Source organism: Gymnoscopelus braueri, assembly GCF_963280865.1.
Source record: "Gymnoscopelus braueri genome assembly, chromosome: 24".
Lineage (NCBI taxonomy): Eukaryota > Metazoa > Chordata > Actinopteri > Myctophiformes > Myctophidae > Gymnoscopelus > Gymnoscopelus braueri.
Genome location: NC_137626.1, coordinates 4,214,759 through 4,239,957, shown reverse-complemented (window position 1 = coordinate 4,239,957; position 25,199 = coordinate 4,214,759). Strand labels below are relative to the sequence as shown.

The following is a 25,199-nucleotide window of genomic DNA, read 5'->3' as shown; positions in this document are numbered from 1 at the left end:
TCCCTCAGGGCTAGTGTTTTTTTCTGTTTTTTTGTTATCGTGATGAAAGCTTTCGCAGAAAATAGACGATCGACAAGCTCACAGCGTGTTATTTTGGGGGGGTCACGGCCTCAAAGGTTTGGGAACCCATGCTTTTTCTCCATTTCCTGAAAAGTAACAGTTTTGTACATAATATGAGGTTTCCACCCGACAGAAACGTTTTGCTACTTGACATTCTACAGAGGCTGACTAATGACGTCTGGCCAAACGTTTCTTGTTGCCACAATGGAAGGAACAGAGAGGCCTTGTGCACGACTTCCTGTTTGTTAGCGTCATGACGACAATGGAACAGGAAGCAGCAACACCTCAGGACACAACCAGGCAGCCTCTCCGACCAGTTAAAACGCAGCCCTGGGTTGCCGTGGCTACCGTCCCGCATCCTGCAAGGTTCACACTGAGCTCAGCCCCATTCATCCCAGTGGTGGAAGGTAACGGAGCATTTCTAAAAGTAACAGTTTCAGGTTCTTTAGGTTTATTTAAATGTTTCAAGAGTTTATACTTTAATTACAGTACTGTATATATGTACTAGAGGCAAATATTTTACTTTTGACTCCACTACAATTATTTGAAATCTTCAGTTACTAGTTATTTGGCCAAAATGCATGCATTAACCCTATTAGCCATATGTTATACTTATTCAGAAATAGCAGATCTAAAAGCTCACAACGTGTCATATCATTATGCGTTCTGAGCTTTTAGATTAGCTATTTCTTAAAAAAAAAAAAAATTACAGACACAGTTTGAAATAGTTTGGAAACAAATTGTGAAATTCTGCATATTGTGTATGGCTGCTTTAAATATACATTGGTGACGGTCCGTTTGCACTTTTACTCAAGTCAAAAAAACATTGTAATAAATCGGCGTTCCTCCACCACTGGCTGTTCTTTGAAACAACCTGCTTTATGGTGGACGGCCGGGAAGCAAGCAAGGGAAGGAACACCCACAGTAGCAGAGCTGTCCCACTCCCCCCTATCCCCCCCCCCCCCCCACACACGCTTTTGGGCCTCTCTCACATACCACTTGAGACTCCTAATATAGATCCAAGCAGCCTGGCAGGAAGAGGCTGCTCTGAAGAGCTGCCTGCCTGTGTACACTCACTCATATATTCACACACACACAAACACACACACACACACCCAGGCACACCGGCACATACACACAGGCTGGCACGTTTTCTGTTAGCTTTGCTTTGAATGCAGCTTGTTACATGGAAGAAGAAACATGGCATTTCCCAAACGGGTAAGACCGGTTCAAGCTGTAATTATAGATGCTTGTGTCTGCATGTGCCTATGTGGGTGTGGGTGCGCATGGCGTGTGTGTGTGTGTGTGTGTGTGTGTGTGTGTGAGAGAGTGTGTGTGTGAGAGTGTGTACATGTGTGCATAAATAGACCCTTATCGATTAAGTTGTCGGGCAATACAGCTGTTATTAAACACAGGACAGACACAGAGACAGAGAGATAACCTAATACTGTACTTATGGTAAACAATAAAAATGTTGAAAGCATTGGTGGAACTGTGGTGTGGAGAGGTTAGTTTACTCTCAGTCTACACGTTGAATATGTTTGATGTTGTGTTGTCTGTGCTGTAGGTCTCATTAATATTAATATGTTTGATGTTGTGTTGTCTGTTTGCTGTATGTATGTAGGTCTCATTCCATGCAGATAAGCAGGACATGCAGGAAGCAGGTACAGTGCATTTGTCTTTTTAACATGCGTGTGTGTGCGACTGCGCACGTGCATATGCGTGTATGTGTGTGTGTGTACATACCAGTACCAGTGCATGCCAGTCACGTATAGCAAGGGTTCCCAAACGTTTCAGTGATGCGACCCCTCCTCCAAAATAATCATATTTGAACTGGGGACCCCCCAGCCTGACAAACACTTGGAATTGTAGGCATTACATTTAGTTTGACTCTGTTCCACAGATAAACATTGTGAAAATAGCCGAACTACAAGCTCACAACGCCTCACACTGCGAGGCCTCGTGAGCTTGTAGATCGGCTATTTTCACAATGTTTGCCTCTTTCTTAGGTCATATTTGCCAATTTGTCCAATTTGGTATTGAAAAGGTCTTACAAGTCATTAAATTGTCACTTTATAAATGTGCAGATACCCTGTGTACACTTATACTGTATGTTGGTTTGTTTACGGAACCAATGACTGTGTGTGTGTGTGTGTGTGTGTGTGTGTGTGTGTGAGAGAGAGAGACACACCAGAGGTCCAAATGGTTTTAGATGTTAAAGGTCCTGTAAGGTCAGACCATCTTTAGGGTTTCTCATGTGACAAACAGTAAGGTATTGTATGTGATCACGTGTCTCTCCATCCAGAGGACGATGCCAACGTCTACATGAGCTTCATGAAGAGCCACTGCTGCTACGATGCCATTCCTACCAGCTGTAAACTGGTCATATTTGACACAACGCTGCAAGTAAGACCTCTGTCTATCTATATAGTACCTTTTATTAGAAGGATCAACCCCTTGAGATGTGTCATCTCCTTTTCGAGAGGGTCCTTATCTATGACCAGTGCTTCTAAAACTAAGAAGTAATTCATTTCAAGGACCCCGTAACTCTGGGGGGACTCTCCCATCATTTGAAAGCCCCTCAACATAATTTGTGAAAAGTACGTTTACTCAATCGTACGGTTTTCAGGTACTTACTTTACCTGAGTGCTAAAATGTCTTGATTCTTTTGATTGATTGATTGATGTACTTTTATTTAGTAAGACATGAGAATAACAGTACATGGAAGTACAAATTCACAATACAAGGTCTACTAAACTGGAAGACTCATTAAGCACTAAGCTTGTTTAAGATGAGATCCCCATGCACACAAATCATGATGACATATAAGAGACAGACAGATATACACACTACTATACAGAATGTCATACAATCAGCTTACATGTTACTGGTATGAAGAGTGAAAAAAATATATACAAAAGAAGAAAATGAAATAGGGGGGGGGGGTAGGTTAAGACTTAGACAGGGGCCATATTCTTCTGTATTTACCTACTGTAGCTTGTTTTATTAGTTACTTTGCAGACTTAGATTATTTATATTTAAACATACTTGATCAGCAGTAACATTAACCCATTAAGACCGGGAATGCATCTGTGTCATTTTAGATTTCTTTGGCTATTCAAAAATAGCAGATATACAAGCTCATAGCGCTATGAGCTTGTAGATCTTTTTTTTTTTTTTATCGTGAAAATTTGTAACTCAAATATTTGCTTCGATCTGGGGGTCCCTGGACAACAAAATATGTTTGACATGGGGGTCCGCAGCCTCAGGTCTCAATGGGTTAAAGTGATGAACCCATTGATGCATTACTGCTGTAGTTACAATCCAATAATATGATTGTGAAAATGAACCATTCTGCATAATGAGTTATTCTATGTTTGGTAGTAAGTTACTCTTCCACCTCTCACACCACTGCTTTTAGTTTACGTATGTGAGCTTTAATATTTTCCTGTTGTTGTTTTATTTTCAGGTCAAGAAGGCGTTTTTCGCTCTGCTGGCCAACGGTTTGAGAGCTGCACCTTTATGGGACAACAAGCTGCAGAGGTTTGTGGGTAAGAGGGCAAACCCAAATGTCTTCTGAATCCTAACAGTTTTCTGACAAACGCATGTTGCTATACTATCAGTGGTGCTCAAACTTTTATACATTATTTGTATTTGGCCACGGACCCCTATCTCAAAATATGTTGTTCCAGGGACCCCCCTGAATCAAAGATTTGAGTTACAAATGTTCGCTTTAAAAAATATATATATTTAAAGATTTCACGATTTTTGACAAAATATCAGTTCTACTGTATATCTGCTTTTTTTGAAAAAGTGTAAAATAATGGTTCAAGTAGTTAAAGTGATTGTGATGCTAGACAGTATATTAACTACTTTCTAACTATTTTTTAAACGATTCTTTCCCAGTTTTTGAATGGGTTAAAATGTCTCACGCTGTTATTATAAATCAGTGTTTCTCAAAGTGGCACCCTAGGGTCCAGGGGTGCCGCAGAGTACTTTGATGATATTTGGAATGCATCACTTCAGTTAGGGCGCGGTCAGTCACACTGCACTTTTATTTTACCTCTGGGGCGGAATCTGCCAATGCTTTGTTTTGATTGATTGAATATTTTATTAGGCAAAAAATGTAAAACAGCACAGTTACATTTAAAATACTTTGTCTAACAGGTCCGTTCATGAAAGTGCTTGCGGTCTTGTTTCCAATGAGGGCCTTGGTATTCAATTCATAGACTTGTCAATGCAAATGCGTGGATTCTTGGTCTTGTGCATCTTTCACTCCAATCCACGCATTTGCATTGTCAAAGCATTGGCAGATTCCACCCCAGAGGTAAAATAAAAGTGCGGTGTGACCGTGCCCTTACAAGTAAAATTATGTATTATTTATTATTTTTTAAAGTTATTTACAGGGGTGTCTTTGAGCTAAAACACTGTTATAAATAACTGAAACACACTATATATACTGAAGGCTGTTTCTCTTACAGGTATGCTGACTATTACAGACTTCATCAACATTCTTCATCGCTACTACAAATCTCCAATGGTGTGTATGCAGAGTTATTTTTTTTACCTTTATTTTTATCCCACGATTTTTGTAACCCCTACTTTTTTACACCCAGTGCTAATTGTCTCCGCCGGAGGCGGAGTGTATGTTTTCGCTTCGTCCCGCTGTGTGTCCCCCCCCCCCCTAGCCAAGCTAACATTGGTCAAGCTTCACGTGACACGTGACAATATGTTATGTCACCAATGCTTTTGATTGGCTAGCGAGACGCATGACGAAATAAAATCCTATAAATAGGTGTGTCACTTCAAAAAGCCATTTATGTTTGTTTAAGTGAGGTAAGACAGGATCAATCAGTCTTGATTGGAACAGTACCTTCCAGTACAAATCACCCGTCCGTGCGTGTGTGTGTCCCTCTGAGAACACCTAACATTGGTCAAGCAAAGGCGCAGAAGGCCAAAGCTAAGAAAGCATACTCATCTACAACAGTAACACAGAAGAGGACTATAGAGTTGAATTGATCCCACAACAAGGCCGAAGTCTTAATACTGTAACAATTGTCCACCTTGATCAAATACATTATGTAGCACTAGAGAAAACTGACATAGATCAAACACACCAATCAACTGCTGAAACTGTTCAAGACAATGAAGATGAAGAAGACAGACAAGCATTTGAACAAACCAGTCAATTACGAGGACTCCCATATGACACATTGCTTCAAGAAGAACATTTTTTAGATGCAGACACTACATATTCAGTCGCCCCTGCAGAACACCAAAAACCACGCGCATTCTACCAAGACGACCCGTTCTACCAAGACGACCGTGCTATTAAAATAGCACGGGTCTGCTGGTGGAGACTTGTGCTCCGAGGAGCACATTTTCTAGTTATCTATGTAATCCTGGGCACTACCTTCCCTCTGCCAGCCTAGGGAGGCCAGGGCCGAGCTCGTGCCTCCTTCAATGCATGAGAGCCAACTGACCTTCTTGTCACAGTCCGTGAGCCAGGGGGGTTGGTCATTACCATCTGAGGGGATTAATGCTCATAGTGATTTTTGTCAAGGTATGCATGTCTAGAGTTAGAAAATATGTGATAGCCTTGCACCAATGGTAGCTTTATGGGTGCTATCATGCATTTTATGTTATAACACTAGGCGAAAATTACATGGGTCAATATATGAAAACATACTATTAACCCCCCCCAAAAAAATATACAAAAGGTTTTTCAATTGGTTCTGGTACGTCTAGGCATGCTTAAGAACATGCCAGGAGCTTAAATGGCTTTATGATACTGTTCAACCTAGAAAGGTGGTTTTGGTGTCTAAAACTAGGTCTTAGGGTTCAAGAAATATGGCTGAATCAGTGAAATTACCATCAGTTAATTTTTTATTGCCAAATTAAAGATGGTGTCCATCCCATGGTGATGTTCCATTGTACTAAATTATGTTAAAAACAACAAAATATTGCAGTTGTGTGAGGGAATCTGTGAACTTCGTGAACGTGATTCATATGGGGACCTGGGGGGGGGGGCATTCATAGGTGTAGAATCTATTTCTAATGTTATATTTTGACTTGCTGGTCAGTCTTTGGCCTATGTGCTAAAGGTCAGGTCAAGGTCTCTCTCGCACCTTATCGTCCAACCAGGTGTCCAAGCAGGCAGCAGATATGGTCACTGGTTGACATGTACAGCAGGCCCTATTCACCTCACAATTGACATGGAGCCGTTTGTTGACACCTTGCAGGTATATAAGCTCTATAATGTAATTGTGCATCCCGGTGGGATGCATGTTATACAGTCATTCTTCAGCTGCATTGCAAAACTGATGCAAGGTTCAGCACTGGAAGTGGAAATGCATGTGGTTGCAGAACATGACAGGCAAGTTCAGTGGTCAGTCCTGAGTGTATCAGCAGCACTCTGAAGTGGTTTCTATCAACTTGGCCAAAGACATTTGAACAGATACAGCAGTAGCCTACCTGGACACTGCACATCTCCATCCTACTGGCTGACAGTGGGTAGACAACTTCTTCCTACACTTCACATCCACCAGTTTGAATGCGCAGGGAGACACATTGACATTAACTTCACCTTTTCTCTCATGAAGCACATGACTGAAGCACTTCTTCCATGCTGGCCATGTGCAGTGTGCTTGATATCTAACCCAGTGCCTGCTGAAGATGCATGTGCTCCATGCCATAGCATAGAGGCTAAGCTAGACCTTGTCTGTCGGCACCATGATGGATTCTGGATCACTGTCTCTGCTGACCAGTCTGGGGAGCAGACTGCCATAACGATCAGGAAAGATGCTGTCATGATGCATGTGAGTGGAGTGGACTGAAGCCTTCCCCAAAATGTGCAGAAACAGAGGGAGAGTTGAAGCACTGGTGTGTCTTGGTCATAAAATATTGGGGTGTAGGATTCCTCACACACAGAAAGATCATCTCTTCAATCCCATCCTTGGCTAATTTGCCCCCATGCTGTTGTGAATAGTAATGTCCTTTACCCACATGAGATGTCATCATGAAGAGTAAGAACATTAAGCAGAAGCCGTTGAGCATGTTGTACACCTTCAGTGCTGACGATAGATACTGCATTTAGTCATGATGAGGCAGACATCACCATGAGTTCCTATATCCCTGATGCAGCCATCTCTGGAAAGGGTGTGATACACATGCTCAGTGATTACACTGATGTTCTTGTCCTGTTGTATGCTGTGTATTGGGGTGTATCAGGTGGACCTACAGTGTAAAGTATAGATGGAGCATTGGGATGGGACAGTCTTATATGTATGACAAAGGCAAGATCAGAGCACACTACACTTTGCTGGCAGGGAACTTCCCAGGCTACCCTGATGTGCTGGGTGAGGTGGGTGCCACAAGTCAATGGCCCTTTCTCCAACACCGACCAACCTGTTGCACCAGATGTGGGCTCATTTATTTACAAGTGATGTTGTGGAAAGTGGCAGACCACCAAGCCCCACCTGACAAGTCGTTTGATGTCACAAAATTTGGATAGGAGATCTAGGATATTCTTGTTCCTGTCATTGCTAAGGGTGACCCCACCGTCAGAGCTATGTGACATGGTGCAATATCAATTTAGGGCACAGAGAGTGAGAAGTACATCACTGATGTACTGTAACTGCTCTGGTGAAGATGGTTACTGATGATATGTTCAAGCTACAGATGAGGAGTGATGTTAATAAGGAGGATACTTGTAAGGATGAGGTAGAACAGGATGTGGGTTGGAGAATACAGATGTAGTTGCAATACATATTTGACATTAGATTATATCATTTTACATTCATGTTATTATGAATACCAGTTCTTGTGACATGTTAATGACACTTTTCACAAAACAAAATCATGAATAGTGAACCATGAATGTTCATCAAGTTGTTTCCATTTGTTGTTCTCCCAGAGGTCAATTTTAACCTTGACCTGACCTTTGACATGATTGACCTGATATTAAAAAAATAACATCAGGAATGGATTCTACATATGAAAACCCTAAAAAATAGGTATTAAACAGAGGTATTCTAAGACAAGCGGATTAAAAGTAAAAAATTGCCAGGCGTGTGTTTAGTGGCCATTTTGGATATTTTCTTACCCATTGCACTATATTCTGTTTATTGAATTTCATAATACATTTCCTTAGAATCTATGTATGTAAACATGGTTTTAAATCTATAGGTAATTTACAAAGGAACCCTTTGTGTTCCATCTTTCATTAAAACCAAAGTACATCTTATGTCACATATAGTCACTATGTTGTCACTGCCTGTAATAGAAAAATATTGTAGATATGCAAATTTTAACAACCTTTCTGGACAATATATAGTCTGAGCTTTATCCCAACAATTTTTCAGAGAGAAAGGGTCAATAATAAGAGAGAACCATCAGTTTGAAGTAGAATGCTTCATTCGGATTTTGAAAACTGTGTTTTGGCTTGTGGTTATAAAAGGAGTGATAACACACAGATAGCTACCACCGATGCAAGGCTATCACATTTTTCCTAGCTCTAGGGGTGTATACCTACCCAAAAATCACTATGAGAATTAATCCCCCCAGATGGTAATGATGACCCCATTTTTGGGGTCCTGGCTCACGGACTAAGGGGAGAGTTTCCCTGGTTGGACGTAGCTTCTTGTCACCTGACAGGGGAGAGTTTCCCTGGTAGGACGTAGCTTCTTGTCACCTGACAGGGGAGAGTTTCCCTGGTAGGACGTAGCTTCTTGTCACCTGACAGGGGGGGGTTTCTCCGGTCGGACGTAGCTTCTTGTCACCTGACAGGGGGGAGTTTCCCTGGTTGGACGTAGCTTCTTGTCACCTGACAGGGGAGAGTTTCCCTGGTAGGACGTAGCTTCTTGTCACCTGACAGGGGAGAGTTTCCCTGGTAGGACGTAGCTTCTTGTCACCTGACAGGGGAGAGTTTCCCCGGTAGGACGTAGCGCGTGGAAGGAACACGGGGAGGCAGTATAGTGACCAGGATTACTGCATGTTTTTTGTGAGGGTACCTACCCTAGGAGACACATGCAAACTCCACACAGAAAGGCCCTTTCGCCTCTCTCAGAGTTATTAACCTGTTAAAACCAGGACAGCATCTGTGTCATTTTAGATTTGAGCTATACTGTATAGCTAAATACAAAATACTGTTTTTCAGAAAACTCTTAAGGTCCTTACACACCGGCGAATATGCGAATATACGCAAAATTCGGACTTGTTCCGAATAATTAAAAGACGCTTTTTCGCTTCGCGAAACTGATGTGGACGGTTGTATTGACTTTATAAGGTTTTAAAAAAAAACGTATTTATTTGCATGAAGAATTCGCCCCGGTGTGTAAGGACCTATAGGGTTTAGAATAGTGGTTTGGAACAGTGGTTTCTCAAAAATAGCAGATATACAAGCTCACTGAAAATGTTTTGAAGAATCGAATTAACGTTCTTGAAGTATTTTTGAATTATTTTGTTATATGTTTTTGTTTTTATTTTTACTCAAATCTTCTCTTCTGGGGGGTCCCTGGCACAAAACATTTTCAGATGGGGGAGGGGGGGGGGGGCTATGCGGCCAAATAGATATGGGGGTCTGAGAACTACTGATTTAGAACATTAAGTAGAATCAGAACCATACAGCTTTCTCAGAACACAGAAGCAGAATTCCGCTCCTGGTGCGAGTTTGGTGTAGAGGATTGCTGCAGATCTACAAGCTCACAATAGCCAAATATATATATATATATATATATATATATATATATATATATATATATATATATATATATATATATATATATATATATATATATATATATATATATATATATATATATATATATATAGGGCTGAAGTGGTTAATGTATGTTTTGTGATAATAAACTAAATCTGCAAAGTAACTAAAGCTGTCATATAATTGTAGTGGAGTAAAGGTACACTATTTGCCTCTGAGATGTAGTGGAGTAGAAGTAAAAGTACTGAAAATGGGAAATACTCCAGTAAAGTAAAAAATCCTCAAAAGTGTACTAAAGTACAGTACTTGAGTACATGTACTTAGTTACTTTACACCACTGCTGGGGGGGGGGACGCTGATACGGCTGAAACAAACCCTTAATGTCTGCTTTTTTCCTTTCTCCCCTGAAAGGTCCAGATCTATGAGCTGGAGAACCATAAGATTGAGACATGGAGAGGTGATACATTTCAAAGTAAATGACCTTCATAGGACCAGTACATGCTGTCGTTGTGTACGCCTATTGTTGTGACTCACCCTCGTGTGTGTGTGTGTGTGTGTGTGTGTGTGTGTGTGTGTGTGTGTGTGTGTGTGTGTGTGTGTGTGTGTGTGTGTGTGTGTGTGTGTGTGTGTGTGTGTGTGTGTGTGTGTGTGTGTGTGTGTGTGTGTGTGTGTGTGTGTGTGTGTGTGTGTGTGTGTGTGTGTGTGTGTGTGTGTGTCACTCTCTCAGATGTGTACCTGCACTACTCTAATCACTTCCTCATTAGCATCTCTCCTGAAGCAAGGTAGGAAATGATCTAATCATATTTGAACAAGCACTTGGAATTGTAGGAATTGTAGTTTGACTCGGTTCCACAGATAAATATTGTGAAAATAGCCGAACTTGGTCAGATCCAGACCCCTAGTTTGGTAATAGTTTACTGCAGGTATAGCATTTCCTGTTGGGTCAAGTGGGACATTCCTACCATTTGTCTCTGTCTCTGTCTTATTTCAGTCCTCTCCTCTCCTCTCCTCTCCTCTCTCCAGCCTGTTTGAAGCCATCTATTCCCTCCTGAAGTATAAGATCCACAGGCTGCCCGTCATCGACCCAAAGTCGGGGAACGTCTTGCACATTCTGACCCACAAGAGAATCCTCAAGTTCCTGCATATATTTGTGAGCAAACGTGGACGTAATCACGAATCATAAGGTTTTTGGGCTCATAAATAAATAACCAGGCTATATTTTGCAGTCTCCGTTACCTGTTGCAAATGATGTATTATTACTGTTATTTATCCTTTTAGTTTAGCCTATTCTATCAATTAAGAGTTTACAAAGGAATAAATATGTGACTTGTGAGGGCTATGACTCCCCCTCGACCAAATCAGCAGATTGTTGTAATTAAAAAGCATGGTGTCCTATAGGCTAGTCCAGTGGTTCTCAACCTTTTCAGGCCGTGACCCCCAAAAAGAATCATATTTGAACTGGGGACCTTCCCAAAATAATCATATTTGAACTGGGGACCTTCCCAAAATAATCATATTTGAACTGGGGACCTTCCCAAAATAATCATATTTGAACTGGGGACCTTCCCAAAATAATCATATTTGAACTGGGGACCCTCCCAAAATAATCATATTTGAACTGGGCACCCTCCCAAAATAAAATCATATTTGAACTGGGGACCCCAGTTGGAATTGTAGGAGGACGTTTAGTTTGACTCACAATGTTTGCCTCTTTCTTATATTATTTGACAATATGGCCATGCATGTGGGGACCCCCCTGGGTGACCCCCCCAGTTTGAGAACCACTGGGCTAGCAAGTCACAAAGAGCCACAAACAAACAGAATTAGACCCTTAACAACACACTTGTTGCTTGGATGTGGTGGTCAGGGAGGAATGGTCCCCAAACCCCAGTTCATCCAGAAGCCCATCCAGGAGTTGGGCATCGGAACGTTCCAGAACATCGCCACGGTGCTGCAGACGGCCTCCGTCTATGACGCCCTCTCCATCTTCGTAGCCAGGAGGGTCTCTGCGCTCCCCGTGGTGGACGAACAGGGTATGGCACGCTGTTGAAACCAATGTCCTGTTCTAAATATAGGACTTTCATTGGGAGTGTTCGTTTTTTCATTGAGAGTGAACCAACGTTACCAAATGGACCACAGGGGTCCATTTGGTAATGTTTGTTTGTCTCTCAGAGTCAAACGGACACTGTATAGTAATCGTTATGAATACAAGAACGGTCGCCGCAAAACACGCTCGGCCCGGGTCAAATCCGGCCACCTCGGAACGGTCGCCACCAGGTATTCCTAAACATAACTTTATTCCTAAACTTAACCTCAGTAAAACTATGTCTAAACCTAACCTTATTCCTAAACATAACCTCAGTAAAACTATGTCTAAACCTAACCTTATTCCTAAACATAACCTCAGTAAAACTATGTCTAAACCTAACCTTATTCCTAACCTTAACCTCAGTAAAACTATGTCTAAACCTAACCTTATTCCTAAACTTAACCTCAGTAAAACCATGTCTAAACCTAACCTTATTCCTAAACATAACCTCAGTAAAACTATGCCTAAACCTAACCTTATTCCTAAACTTAACCTCAGTAAAACTATGCCTAAACCTAACCTTATTCCTAAACTTAACCTCAGTAAAACTATGTCTAAACCTAACCTTATTCCTAACCTTAACCTCAGTAAAACTATGTCTAAACCTAACCTTATTCCTAACCTTAACCTCAGTAAAACTATGTCTAAACCTAACCTTATTCCTAACCTTAACCTCAGTAAAACTATGTCTAAACCTAACCTTATTCCTAAACGTAACCTCAGTAAAACTATGTCTAAACCTAACCTTATTCCTAAACGTAACCTCAGTAAAACTATGTCTAAACCTAACCTTATTCCTAAACGTAACCTCAGTAAAACTATGTCTAAACCTAACCTTATTCCTAAACGTAACCTCAGTAAAACTATGTCTAAACCTAACATTATTCCTAAACGTAACCTCAGTAAAACTATGTCTAAACCTAACCTTATTCCTAAACGTAACCTCAGTAAAACTATGTCTAAACCTAATATTATTCCTAAACGTAACCTCAGTAAAACTATGTCTAAACCTAACCTTATTCCTAACCTTAACCTCAGTAAAACTATGTCTAAACCTAACCTTATTCCTAAACATAACCTCAGTAAAACTATGCCTAAACCTAACCTTATTCCTAACCTTAACCTCAGTAAAACTATGTCTAAACCTAACCTTATTCCTAACCTTAACCTCAGTAAAACTATGTCTAAACCTAACCTTATTCCTAAACTTATAACCTCAGTAAAACTATGCCTAAACTAACCTTATTCCTAAACGTGTAACCTCAGTAAAACTATGCCTAAACCTAACCTCATTCCTAAACTTATAACCTCAGTAAAACTATGTCTAAATAGCCTGGTTCCAGCCGAATCTGCCTTTGCAAAATCGCATCGCACTTTAGCCCTCGGCAGATTAGGTCTGGCCCCCCTCCATAGAGATTCCATTTCTCTCCCTCCGCAGTGGTGTGGAGCCAACCAGGGCCCAGTATCCAAATGTGGGCGGGCTTATCACCTTATTTGGAGCAATGACGTACAAGGAAGCACTGCTCTGATTAGTTCGTGAACAAGGAAGCACTGCTCTGATTGGTTTAGGTCTAACCAATGGAGTCCGTTTGGATCTTTTTGTAACCGCCCCTTGGAATTTTTTTTATCGTTGATAGGGACCAGACTAATATCCACGCAGTGTGTCGTGTGATATTGTCTGGCCACACGAGGCTAATGTCTAAACCTAACCTTATTCCTAAACTTAACCTCAGCAAAACTATGTCTAAACCTAACCTTATTCCTAAACTTATAACCTCAGTAAAACTATGTCTAAACCTAACCTTATTCCTAAACTTATAACCTCAGTAAAACTATGTCTAAACCTAACCTTATTCCTAAACGTAACCTCAGTAAAACTATGTCTAAACCTAACCTCATTCCTAAACTTATAACCTCAGTAAAACTATGTCTAAACCTAACCTTATTCCTAAACGTAACCTCAGTAAAACTATGTCTAAACCTAACCTTATTCCTAAACTTATAACCTCAGTAAAACTATGTCTAAACCTAACCTTATTCCTAAACGTACCCTCAGTAAAACTATGTCTAAACCTAACCTTATTCCTAAACGTAACCTCAGTAAAACTATGTCTAAACCTAACCTTATTCCTAAACTTATAACCTCAGTAAAACTATGTCTAAACCTAACCTTATTCCTAAACTTAACCTCACTAAAACTATGTCTAAACCTAACCTTATTCCTAACCTTAACCTCAGTAAAACTATGTCTAAACTAACCTTATTCCTAAACTTATAACCTCAGTAAAACTATGCCTAAACCTAACCTCATTCCTAAACTTATAACCTCAGTAAAACTATGTCTAAACCTAACCTTATTCCTAAACTTAACCTCACTAAAACTATGTCTAAACCTAACCTTATTCCTAACCTTAACCTCAGTAAAACTATGCCTAAACCTAACCTTATTCCTAAACTTAACCTCACTAAAACTATGTCTAAACCTAACCTTATTCCTAACCTTAACCTCAGTAAAACTATGTCTAAACCTAACCTTATTCCTAAACTTAACCTCAGTAAAACTATGTCTAAACCTAACCTTATTCCTAACCTTAACCTCAGTAAAACTATGCCTAAACCTAACCTTATTCCTAAACTTATAACCTCAGTAAAACTATGCCTAAACCTAACCTTATTCCTAAACTTATAACCTCAGTAAAACTATGTCTAAACCTAACCTTATTCCTAACCTTAGCCTCAGTAAAACTATGTCTAAACCTAACCTTATTCCTAACCTTAACCTCAGTAAAACTATGCCTAAACCTAACCTTATTCCTAAACTTATAACCTCAGTAAAACTATGCCTAAACCTAACCTTATTCCTAACCTTAACCTCAGTACAACTATGTCTAAACCTAACCTTATTCCTAAACTTATAACCTCAGTAAAACTATGTCTAAACCTAACCTTATTCCTAACCTTAACCTCAGTAAAACTATGTCTAAACCTAACCTTATTCCTAAACGTAACCTCAGTAAAACTATGTCTAAACCTAACCTTATTCCTAAACTTATAACCTCAGTAAAACTATGTCTAAACCTAACCTTATTCATAAACGTAACCTCAGTAAAACTATGTCTAAACCTAACCTTATTCCTAAACTTATAACCTCAGTAAAACTATGTCTAAACCTAACCTTATTCCTAACCTTAACCTCAGTAAAACTATGTCTAAACCTAACCTTATTCCTAACTTTAACCTCAGTAAAACTAATACAAGAATCCAAGAACCGATGGGGACCAGTGGTCCGCTAAGAAAAGGGGGGGGAGTGTGTTTTGTGGCGAGCTTTCCAGTTACCATTGTTACAGTACAAGATGTATACTTATAGATGTTGTCTATATCAGTGGTTCTCAAACTTTTTCATGTCAAGGACCCCCAAAATGATTTGTATTTGGCCGCGGACCCCCATCTCAAAATATGTTGTTCCAGGGACCCCCCAGAAGCAAAGATTTGAGTTACAAATGTTAGCTTTAAAAACATATATATTCAAAGATTTGCACAAATGTTCACTATTAAAAAAAAAATAGCAGATCTACAAGCTCATAGCGTGGCACTCGGTGCCACGCTATGAGCTTGTAGATCTGCTATTTTTGAATAGCCCAAAGAATAAAATATGGATTATGGGGTTGAAATGATTGTGACGCTTTATTAACCAATTTAGCTGGGGACCCCCTGGTACCCATCACCCCAAGGACCCCTGGGGGTCCCCAGACCCCACTTTGAGAACCAATGGTCTATAAGTATAATGTTTTGTTCAGATAACTTATACTTTCCAAATGCTGTCTCCTCCCTCAGGCAAAGTGGTGGCTCTGTACTCCAGGTTTGATGTGATTGTAAGTAATTATTTTTATATATACAGTAACTTAATCTATTAAGCCGCCTCTGTCGGGTGGAAACCTGAGATGTCCAAAACGAAATCATCAAAAGTAGCAGATCTACAAGCTTGAAACGTGGTGCGAAGCGACGCGTTTCGAGCTTGTAGATCTGCTACTTGTGATGCTTTTTGTGTGATGCTGTAGCATGATCATGTAGGACAGAGGTGATGCAACTTTGATGATGGAGAGGGAGAGGGCCACTATATTTCCACTCCAGGAGGCCATATTGTATATTGTTGCTGTCTTGCAGAAACCTCTTATCTCCATATTTTAACTTAATTTATCTTGTAAATTAATGTCCTACTTCGTCATTCTAATGTCACTCAAAAGTAGCAAAAATAGCGTTTGAGCTTCGGCTATTTTTGCTATTTTCGAATTGGAAAAGTAACGTTTTTTATTTGATTTCAAATGCATAAGTTATACTTATGTTAACTTTATGAACTTAAATACAAATACACTGGACATAAAAAAAGACTAACATTGTAACACTAGTCATTAAGCTACTAACATAGACTGAAGTAATTAAAGCGGGTCATGTTTGGAATTGTAACAGCTGAAATCAATAATATATCAGTATTCTGATATATTATTGATTTCAAGGTGGGGGCCACGTGTGGGCCCCGGGCCGCCAGTTGTCCCATGTAAAGACTTTGGGAACCAAACTGTGATGGACCGTGTAACTGTACCTCTGCCCTGTGTGGCGAGTGAGCCCCGAACAAGCAGCGTTCTCATGTAAACGTTGAATGGACAGAACCTGGCGGCACAGAAGACCTACGACAACCTGGACATGAGCATGCAGGAGGCCGTGCGGAGGAGGACGTGCTTCGTGGAAGGAGTCATCAAGTGCTACCCCGACGAGGCCCTGGAGACGGTGTTAGAACGCATCGTCAAGGCTGAGGTAGCCTACTGTATGCATCTTACCATAATGTATTCTATGTGTCTAACCCTAACCCAATGAGGGCCTGCAGACGGTCTTAACACATTCCATGCCAGAGTTTAATCTCATAATGTACTCACCAGTGCCAGCGTTTTATTGTTGTTTTTTTGTTTTTTTCATGTCGCCACAGACCTCGCTAAATAAGTTAAAAGTGCGCGTTCATTTGGTTCTAAGCACACAGCGGATCTGTGAGAAACGGCCAGCGAAAATAGTTTCCAAATGCGAGCCGCCATCTTGAAGATACAGTGGATCAACGCTAAACAGTGATCAGCGAGGAGAAAAACAACAACCGAGAAAATCGAGTTTTAAACAGGATCCCAGACAGGAAGCGGATACGATCGAAAAAAACGGAACCCGAATAATTCTGTTTCCGACCGGAAACCGGAAACGGAAATGGATCAAAAAAATTCTGAAAGTGCACCTGGGGCAATTTCAATGGGAATCGGCGGTTCGCGTAGATCTACGCGACTGGCACGCTGCGGCTTTAAATAGGTTCGCGTAGATCTACGCGACTGGCATTCAATGTGTTAAAGGAGGAGTTCACCCAAAAAATGACTTATTTTCCATCAATTGCACACCCCATGAAGCCTTGAATTCATGGATTTATTTTGGTTTTTGTGGCATTCCTAAGACAATAATTTGATGACCGGGTGTGTATCCGGTAGGAGACACAAATAATCTACTTTGTGTCTCCTACCGGATACATTAGCCAGTAGGAGACGGGAATCAAATGATTAGCTTAGGAATGCCACAAAAACAAAAACTAAATCCATGGATTCAAGGCTTCATGGGGTGTGCAATTGATAGAAAATAAGTAATTTTTTTGGGTGAACTACTCCTTTAAGGTCGTAACACACGGCAAGCGGTTCACGCGGGCGGCACCGCTCGGACCAGCGGTGATCGCGCCGCGATCCTTGTTGTTTTTTTGTCCTCCTGCGCGGTGCGGTGAAAAGAAAAGCTCATCACAATCCAGCTCTTGCCGCCCGCGCGCGTGTGCACAAACGAGCACGCGCGTGAGAATTTCACCGGGCCGCGCCTCACCCGCCTCACCGCCGCCCCTCAACTTCTCCGCACGTCCCAAATAATCGCCCGCCTCTCATTGAAAATGAATTACATAAAGAGGGCACGGTGGCGCAGTCGGTAGCGCTGTCGCCTCACAGCTAGAAGGTCCTGGGTTCGATTCCCGCCGGGGACGCTGTGGGTGCTGGGGGCGTGTCTTCTCCTCCGCGTCATCAGTGCCCATACCCTAGGTGGGGTTGGTGAAAGGGCCTACTCTGTGTGGAGTTTGCATGTTCTCCCCGTGTCTCCTAGGGTAGTTAATACCCTCACAAAAACATGTAGTAATCCTGGTCTCTATACCGCCTCCCCCATGACAGCCGGGGCGCCTGATGGAGGGGAAGGGAACTGGTTGGAATAACGTGTTCCTTCCACGCGCTACGTCCTACCAGGGAAACTCTCCCCTGTCAGGTGACAAGAAGGTCAGTTGGCTCTCATGCATTGAAGGATGCATGAGCTCGGCCCTGGCCTCCCTAGGCTGGTGAGGGGAGTGTAGTGCCCAGGATCACTTAGAAAATTGGCACCGGGTGAAAAATAAGGGTTACAAAATCATGGGATAAAAAAAAAAAAAAAAAAGAAAGAAAATGAATTACATAGCCGCGTTGGCCGCTTGCCGTGTGAAAGGACCTTTAGACTGCAAAAGCTCAAAGCTGAGGGTACGCATCTTAAAAGGATCCCCTGGCTGGATCCCATTATATGCCTTGATGCATTGTAATTGCCCTCTATAACTACATTTTAAATGTATAACACCTTAAATTTATTTTAGAAACGGTTCACCCATTGATACCTGGAACGCATCTGTGTCACTTTAGATGTCTTTGGCTATTCAAAAATAGCAGATATACAAGCTCATAGCGCGGCACCGAGTGCCGCGCTACGAGCTTGTAGATCTGCTATTTTTGAAACGTCTTTTCTTTTCTTTTTTTTCAAAAAACTGTTAGGATTTAGATTTTTTTAAAGAATCGTCTCAGATCTTAACTCTCTCAGTGCCAGACCCAGAGTTATCCCGAGTTTTAGGGTTATACCCTCAGTGCCAGAACGAGAAATCCCGAGTTTAAAAAAAAAAAATAAAAAAAAAGGTTTTTTTTTTTTTTTGAAAAAAGTGTTCAGAACCCAAGATATCATTATCTGAAGATTTGCAGCTCCATCCACTCTTTGTTTAACCTATAACTGAAAAAGGCTGTATCTCGCTTCCTAAGCACTTTTTTTTTACTTTGAAAAAAAAAAAGAAAAAAGTTGGCATGGTTCGCAATATTTTTTTTTTTTCATTGGCACTGAGAGAGTTAATGGGTTAATCTTTTACTCAAGGGGGACAACAGCCGTCGCAACTAAGTTAATGATGTCATCTGTCCATGTGTGGTCCAGCCCTATGGAATACAACACACATGGAACAAGTTGACAAGGAACCATGTAGATTAGCAACAGTATTATGGTGCTAGTAAAGGGCCCCATGGCCCCAGTCAGAATTGTAATCCAGCCTACGCGGGGTGCTCTAATGTCCGTGCGTTGCTTCCCCCATGCAGGTCCATCGGCTGGTTCTGGTGGACAGGACGGACATGGTGAAAGGCATCGTCTCTCTGTCTGACCTGCTGCAGGCCATGGTCCTGAGCCCTGCAGGTATAGACGCCCTCCTGTCCTAACACCCAGGCCGTGGTCCTGACCCCTGACCCCTCCTGTCCTAACACCCAGGACATGGTCCTGACCTCTGACCCCTCCTGTCCTAACACCCAGGCCATGGTCCTGACCCCTGACCCCTCCTGTCCTAACACCCAGGCCATGGTCCTGACCCCTGACCCCTCCTGTCCTAACACCCAGGCCATGGTCCTGACCCCTGACCCCTCCTGTCCTAACACCCAGGCCATGGTCCTGACCCCTGACCCCTCCTGTCCTAACACCCAGGCCGTGGTCCTGACCCCTGACCCCTCCTGTCCTAACACCCAGGCCATGGTCCTGACCCCTGACCCCTCCTGTCCTAACACCCAGGCCGTGGTCCTGACCCCTGACCCCTCCTGTCCTAACACCCAGGACATGGTCCTGACCCCTGACCCCTCCTGTCCTAACACCCAGGCCATGGTCCTGACCCCTGACCCCTCCTGTCCTAACACCCAGGCCATGGTCCTGACCCCTGACCCCTCCTGTCCTAACACCCAGGCCATGGTCCTGACCCCTGACCCCTCCTGTCCTAACACCCAGACCATGGTCCTGACCCCTGACCCCTCCTGTCCTAACACCCAGGGACACGCTGTCTCGTCTCCTGCCACTCTTCCCCAGGCCTGAGCCCCAGTCCTGGAACCCAGGCAGGTACAGAATACATCTCGTTTCTAGCTTGTAGATCTGCAACTTTTGATGCTTTTGTGTGACGCTGTAGTATGATCAAGTAGGGCGTTAATTTACGGGAAAAAAAACACAAAGAATATGGAGATAGGTTTGTAACAACTAGAGGCCATAATAACCAGCAGCAGCTGCTACTGGATATTATGCACCTGTTGTGTCACCACTGTAGTTCCTGCTGCCACTTCCTATACAAGCTGCACCCCCTAGTGGCCACACTCACACACACACACACAAATAAACACACACACACACACACACACACACACACACACACACAAATAAACACACACACAAATAAACAAAAAAAATTGGTCTTTAAAGGAGTAGTTCACCCAAAAAATTATTTATTTTCTATCAATTGCACACCACATGAAGCCTTGAATTTTTGTCGCATTCCTAAGCTAATAATTTGATTCCTGTCTCCTACCGGCTAATGTATCCGGTAGGAGACACAAAGTAGATTATTTGTGTCTCCTACCGGAAATACACCCAGTCATCAAATTATTGGCTTAGGACTGCGACAAAAACAAAAACAAGGCTTCATGGGGTGTGCAATTGATAGAAAATAAGTACTTTTTTGGGTGAACTCCTCCTTTAAAGGAATTGATTTTTTGTTAGTTTTTGTCTCATTCCTGAGACAATAATTTGATGACCGGTGGTCTCTCCGGTAGGAGACACAAAGAGTCTCCTTTGAGTGTCCTACCGGATACATTAGCATCTTTCCGCCGGTCATCAAATTATTGTCTCAGGAATGTGACAAAGACTAAACCAATTACATGAATTCAATGCTTCCTTTAATGTTGATGTTTTTGCTGCTTGATTACCTGATGTGTTTTGTAGGCCTACATATAAACAGGGGCGTCAATTGTGTATGGCAAGATGGCAGGTGCATACTGAAAAAATAAATAATAATAATAATAATACAAAAATTAAAAAATTCTGAATAGTGGCCTAATGCAGGTGTAAGACCATTGTGTTTGTATTGTGTTATAGGTACAATGCATAGTTTTCTATGCATTTCCTGGGTTTTGGTGGGTTTGACCCCCAAAATGTTGTTCCGCCGCTCGACTTTGCCGCGCGCCCAGGATAGGTGTCCCTTATTTCAATCTCTGGGAGTTGGCAACCCTAACCTTGCCGTACCTTACCGTAGCTTTTGCTGATTATCAAGATTATCAGTTAATAAAGAAAATGCTTGCCACAAATCAGACAATGCACACGAATACGCAATATCATGCATGTATATACAGACACCATGCATAGACTTATGAAATCCTGTCTGAGAATTAATATGACAAACGTCCAATATTGTATGTAAATAAGCAATGTTATGTTGAAAACATGTAAATGTTCTTTGTCCATTATTCTTTGTCTGTGTTCTAGAAACAGAAGACGGTGGAGCTGAACTGAACCATCACAAGAACAGAAGCTGGATGAATTGTACCCTCGTTCATGAAGTCCTTTGTCATCATTAACAACGCATTAAGACCGACAAGCGAACGCATCTGTGTCATTTTAAGACGTCTTTGGCTATTCAAAGATAGCAGATATACAAGCTCATAGCGCGGCACAGAGTGCCACGCTATGAGCTTGTAGATCTGCTTTTTTTTTATTTTTTTAATTGTGTGCAAATCTTTGAATATATATATATATATATGTATATCATTTTTTAACTCAAATCTTTGCTTCTGGGGGTCCCTGGAACCAAATATTTTGAGATGGGGCGGTCCGCGGCCAAATACATAGTTTTGGGGGTTCCTTGACATGAAAAAGGTTTGAGCACCACTGATATTATAGCAGCATACGTTTTTCTTTTTAAAAAACACTGTTAAGATTTAGAAGACATGTGTAGAATCCCCATGAAGTAATAAGATTTGAGTTACAAATATTCGCTTAAAAATATATACCGGTATACAAATTATATTCAAAGATTTTCACACATTTTCACGTTTTTTTATTTTTCAAAAATAGCAGATCTACAAGCTCATAGCGCGGCACTCGCTATGAGCTTGTAGATCTGCTATTTTTTGAATAGCCAAAGGAATCTAAAAATGACACACAGACGTGTTCCTGGTCTTAATGGGTTTAAAAAAAGTAACATTGATAGTTTTGTCTGATAATGAGCTAAAGATTCATGGATATATATATATATATATATATATATATATATATATATATATAGTCTGTAATGGTTCCTAATGGTCCATAGGCAGCTACATTTGATCAAATTGATCAACATGTTTACTTGGTGTTGTATAATAAACATTTATATTAAAGGTTGTACGCATTGGACTGGTCTTTTCCATAGTAAACTGCAGTAACTAAGTATACATTTACTCAAGTACTGTAGGCTAGCCTACTTAAGTAAAGTTTTGAGGTATTTTTTACTTTACCGGAGTATTTCCAATTGTCTATACTTTCACTTCTACTCTTCACTACATCTCCGAGGCAAATATTGTACTTTTTACTCCACTACAATTATTTGAAAACTTTAGTCACTAGTTACTTTGTAGATTTGGATTATTATTACAAAACATACATTAACCACTTCAGCCCTATAAACATTTAGGCACAAAAGATTTTTATACATTTGAAAACTTGTGAAATGGAACATTTGCTTTTGCATAATGAGTACTTTCTACTTTTGTTACTTTAAGTTCATTTTGATATCAATACTTTAGTACTTTTACTCAAGTCAATTTTGACTTCCGGACTTTTACTTGTAACAGAGTATTTGTACATTGCAATATTGATACTTTTACTTAAAACAAATTTGACTACTTTTTCCACCACTGGTAAACTGTAGCCTTACATAACATTCCATCTATAGGCCACTAGGTGGCGTAAGTCAGCTGTTCTCCTCTGTCTAGCATGAAGACAGTAAACAAGGAAACACGTGACAGCTCTGTTCCTTCCATCCCATAGCCCAGAGGGACAGTGTTTGACAGCTCTGTTCCTTCCATCCCATTGCCCAGAGGGACAATGTTTGGATTGGTTCTGGCAGCTGAGCAAACACGACAGAACAAATAATACAATACATGAATGAGTATAAAACATTTATGTGAGGCATAATAATTGTACATATGTTTAATAGCATATGTCTGTTATATTATTGTTTAGGTTAACACAACACATGATGGAAGGAATCTCTATTAACTCCAATATTAATTTGTGAATTTTAGCTCATCAGACCTACACTAGCCTCGATCTCTAGGCTTTTATTGTTTAGTTTTGCTAAAAAATAAAAAGACCTACACTAAATAAAAGAATTACAATAATAATCATACTATTAATAGCCTAATAATAAACTTTATTTTATAGCACCCAATTTCATACAAAACATGCAGCTCAAAGTGAAGGAGGTTTAAAATAAAATTAATAATAATAAAATAACAATGATAACCATAATAAAAGGGATAAAAAGCAAGTAAGACTAAAAGCAAGACAAAAAGTAAAGTACTATGCGTTAATATTATGTTCTACATCTCTGCTATGGCGTCGCCCCGGACAACCAGCCGGCCAATCACAACGCCGGGGAGGAGACCGACCTGCCGGGCTATGGGGCGTAACCTCTGTACCTTCTGTAGCGTAATCCGTGACGAGAGGGGCTCGTCAGCGGGGTTGCCATGTCCGCTTATTATAAGCGACTTTTCTGTGAACTTGCCTGTAAATATTGGTAGTTTTTTTTTGGGGGGGGGGGCTTGTTTCTAAAGTTTAGTTGTTTTTTTGGGCTTCTTTATAAAGTGTAGTTGTTGTAAACATTTTCATGTCAAGGAAGATTATGTATTTGTCTCTATAACGGCTATCTGAAAATGTTTTGTGCCAGGGAGCCCCCTGTACCAGATCTGTGTTGTTTGAATGTTTCAAAAATCTTCTCAAGTATTTCACATTTCCTTTCAAGATTTTTTGAAAATAGCAAATCTACAAAGCTCACAACGCGTCATGTTGTGAGCTTGTAGATCTGCTATTTTCAAAGTATACAGTATGCTTTAAAGTGCTCATAATGGCCTATAGTATTAGTGCCCTATAAATGTCCAAATGATGTTTTGCAGAGTAGCGTATATTTGCCTGTCATTAATGTTTCGATGAATTGAGTACAAAAGGACACCAATGGAAACGAGCTATAGGCTTTCTTGGGTTTAAAATCCTCTTAGCAGACCTTGTATTGAACTGGACTTCTCTGTGCTTTTGTTTTTGCAAACTGCTAATAAAGTATTCAATCCAATCAATCAATCCAATCAATCAATCAAGCAATCTATCAACCAACCAACCAATCAATCAATCAATATTGCTTCTTGGTCTTGTTGTCCAGGCCTCCCTCACACAGTTAAAACAAGTGTTTTGTGGCTTCCTTATGCCTTACGTGAGGCATAAGGCCATTTCAATTCATTCCCTATGGAAGTCAGGGAATGAATTGAAATGGCCTTATGCGGCCTCACGTAAGGGCAGGCATACATACGGCAGACACAAAACACTTGTTTTAAAGGACGACTTCACCACTTTTCAACATATCTTCATATAATAGGTCCTCACTAATGCTCATGATAAAATGATTAAAAAAAAATCTGCTTGTTCTGTGTCTCATAGGAGGGCTGTGGACAGTTCAGAAACCCGTCTACCAGTGACATCATCGTTAGGCAGGATTTTTTTTTCTAAAAAGATTTAAAAAATTGTATTCAGATTTGTATTAAGGCGAGAACAATGGGATCTTTTATTGCATTGCAACTTTCCAGGAATACAAAGCCTGCAGTTTCTATTAGCTTGGATTCCCCATCGATGATGTCACTGGTAGACGGGTTTCTGAACTGTCTACAGCCCTCCTCTGAGACACAGACTGATTAGAAAAGAATTGTACCATTATATCATGAGCATTAGTGAGGACCTATTATATGAAGATATGTTGAAAAGTGGTGAAGTCGTCCTTTAACTGTGTGAGGGAGGCCCTAGACCTGGTTTGCTTATTTCTCTCGGTGCAAACATGGCAACACTTGCTCCGTCAGTCCCCATTCCATCCCATACCCCGTGATCTCCTCCAAAAAAAAAAACAACAACAGAAAAAGAAGTGTTAGCTGGAGAGAGAGAGAGAGAGAGAGA

General features: G+C 41.0%; 1 protein-coding gene across 4 annotated transcripts; it reads left to right on the top strand.

Moving 5' to 3' along the window:
* Window positions 1–76: 76 nt before the first annotated feature.
* Window positions 77–19,626, top strand: prkag3a (protein kinase, AMP-activated, gamma 3a non-catalytic subunit). Of its 4 annotated transcripts, none has more exons than XM_080423047.1 (12): window positions 77–467; window positions 1,685–1,724; window positions 2,366–2,466; window positions 3,530–3,611; window positions 4,542–4,600; window positions 10,190–10,250; window positions 10,506–10,560; window positions 10,802–10,928; window positions 11,646–11,811; window positions 15,702–15,739; window positions 16,533–16,679; window positions 19,298–19,626. In XM_080423047.1, exons 2-12 carry the CDS (start codon window positions 1,712–1,714, stop codon window positions 19,412–19,414), a joined length of 966 nt encoding a protein of 321 aa, XP_080279173.1. In that variant the 5' UTR covers window positions 77–467; window positions 1,685–1,711; the 3' UTR covers window positions 19,415–19,626. The 4 variants fall into 4 exon arrangements, with proteins under 4 accessions (XP_080279173.1, XP_080279172.1, XP_080279171.1 ...); XM_080423046.1 differs by lacking the exon at window positions 77–467 and adding an exon at window positions 1,149–1,278 and having other exon boundaries at window positions 10,190–10,235; XM_080423045.1 differs by lacking the exon at window positions 77–467 and adding an exon at window positions 1,149–1,278.
* Window positions 19,627–25,199: the final 5,573 nt, after the last annotated feature.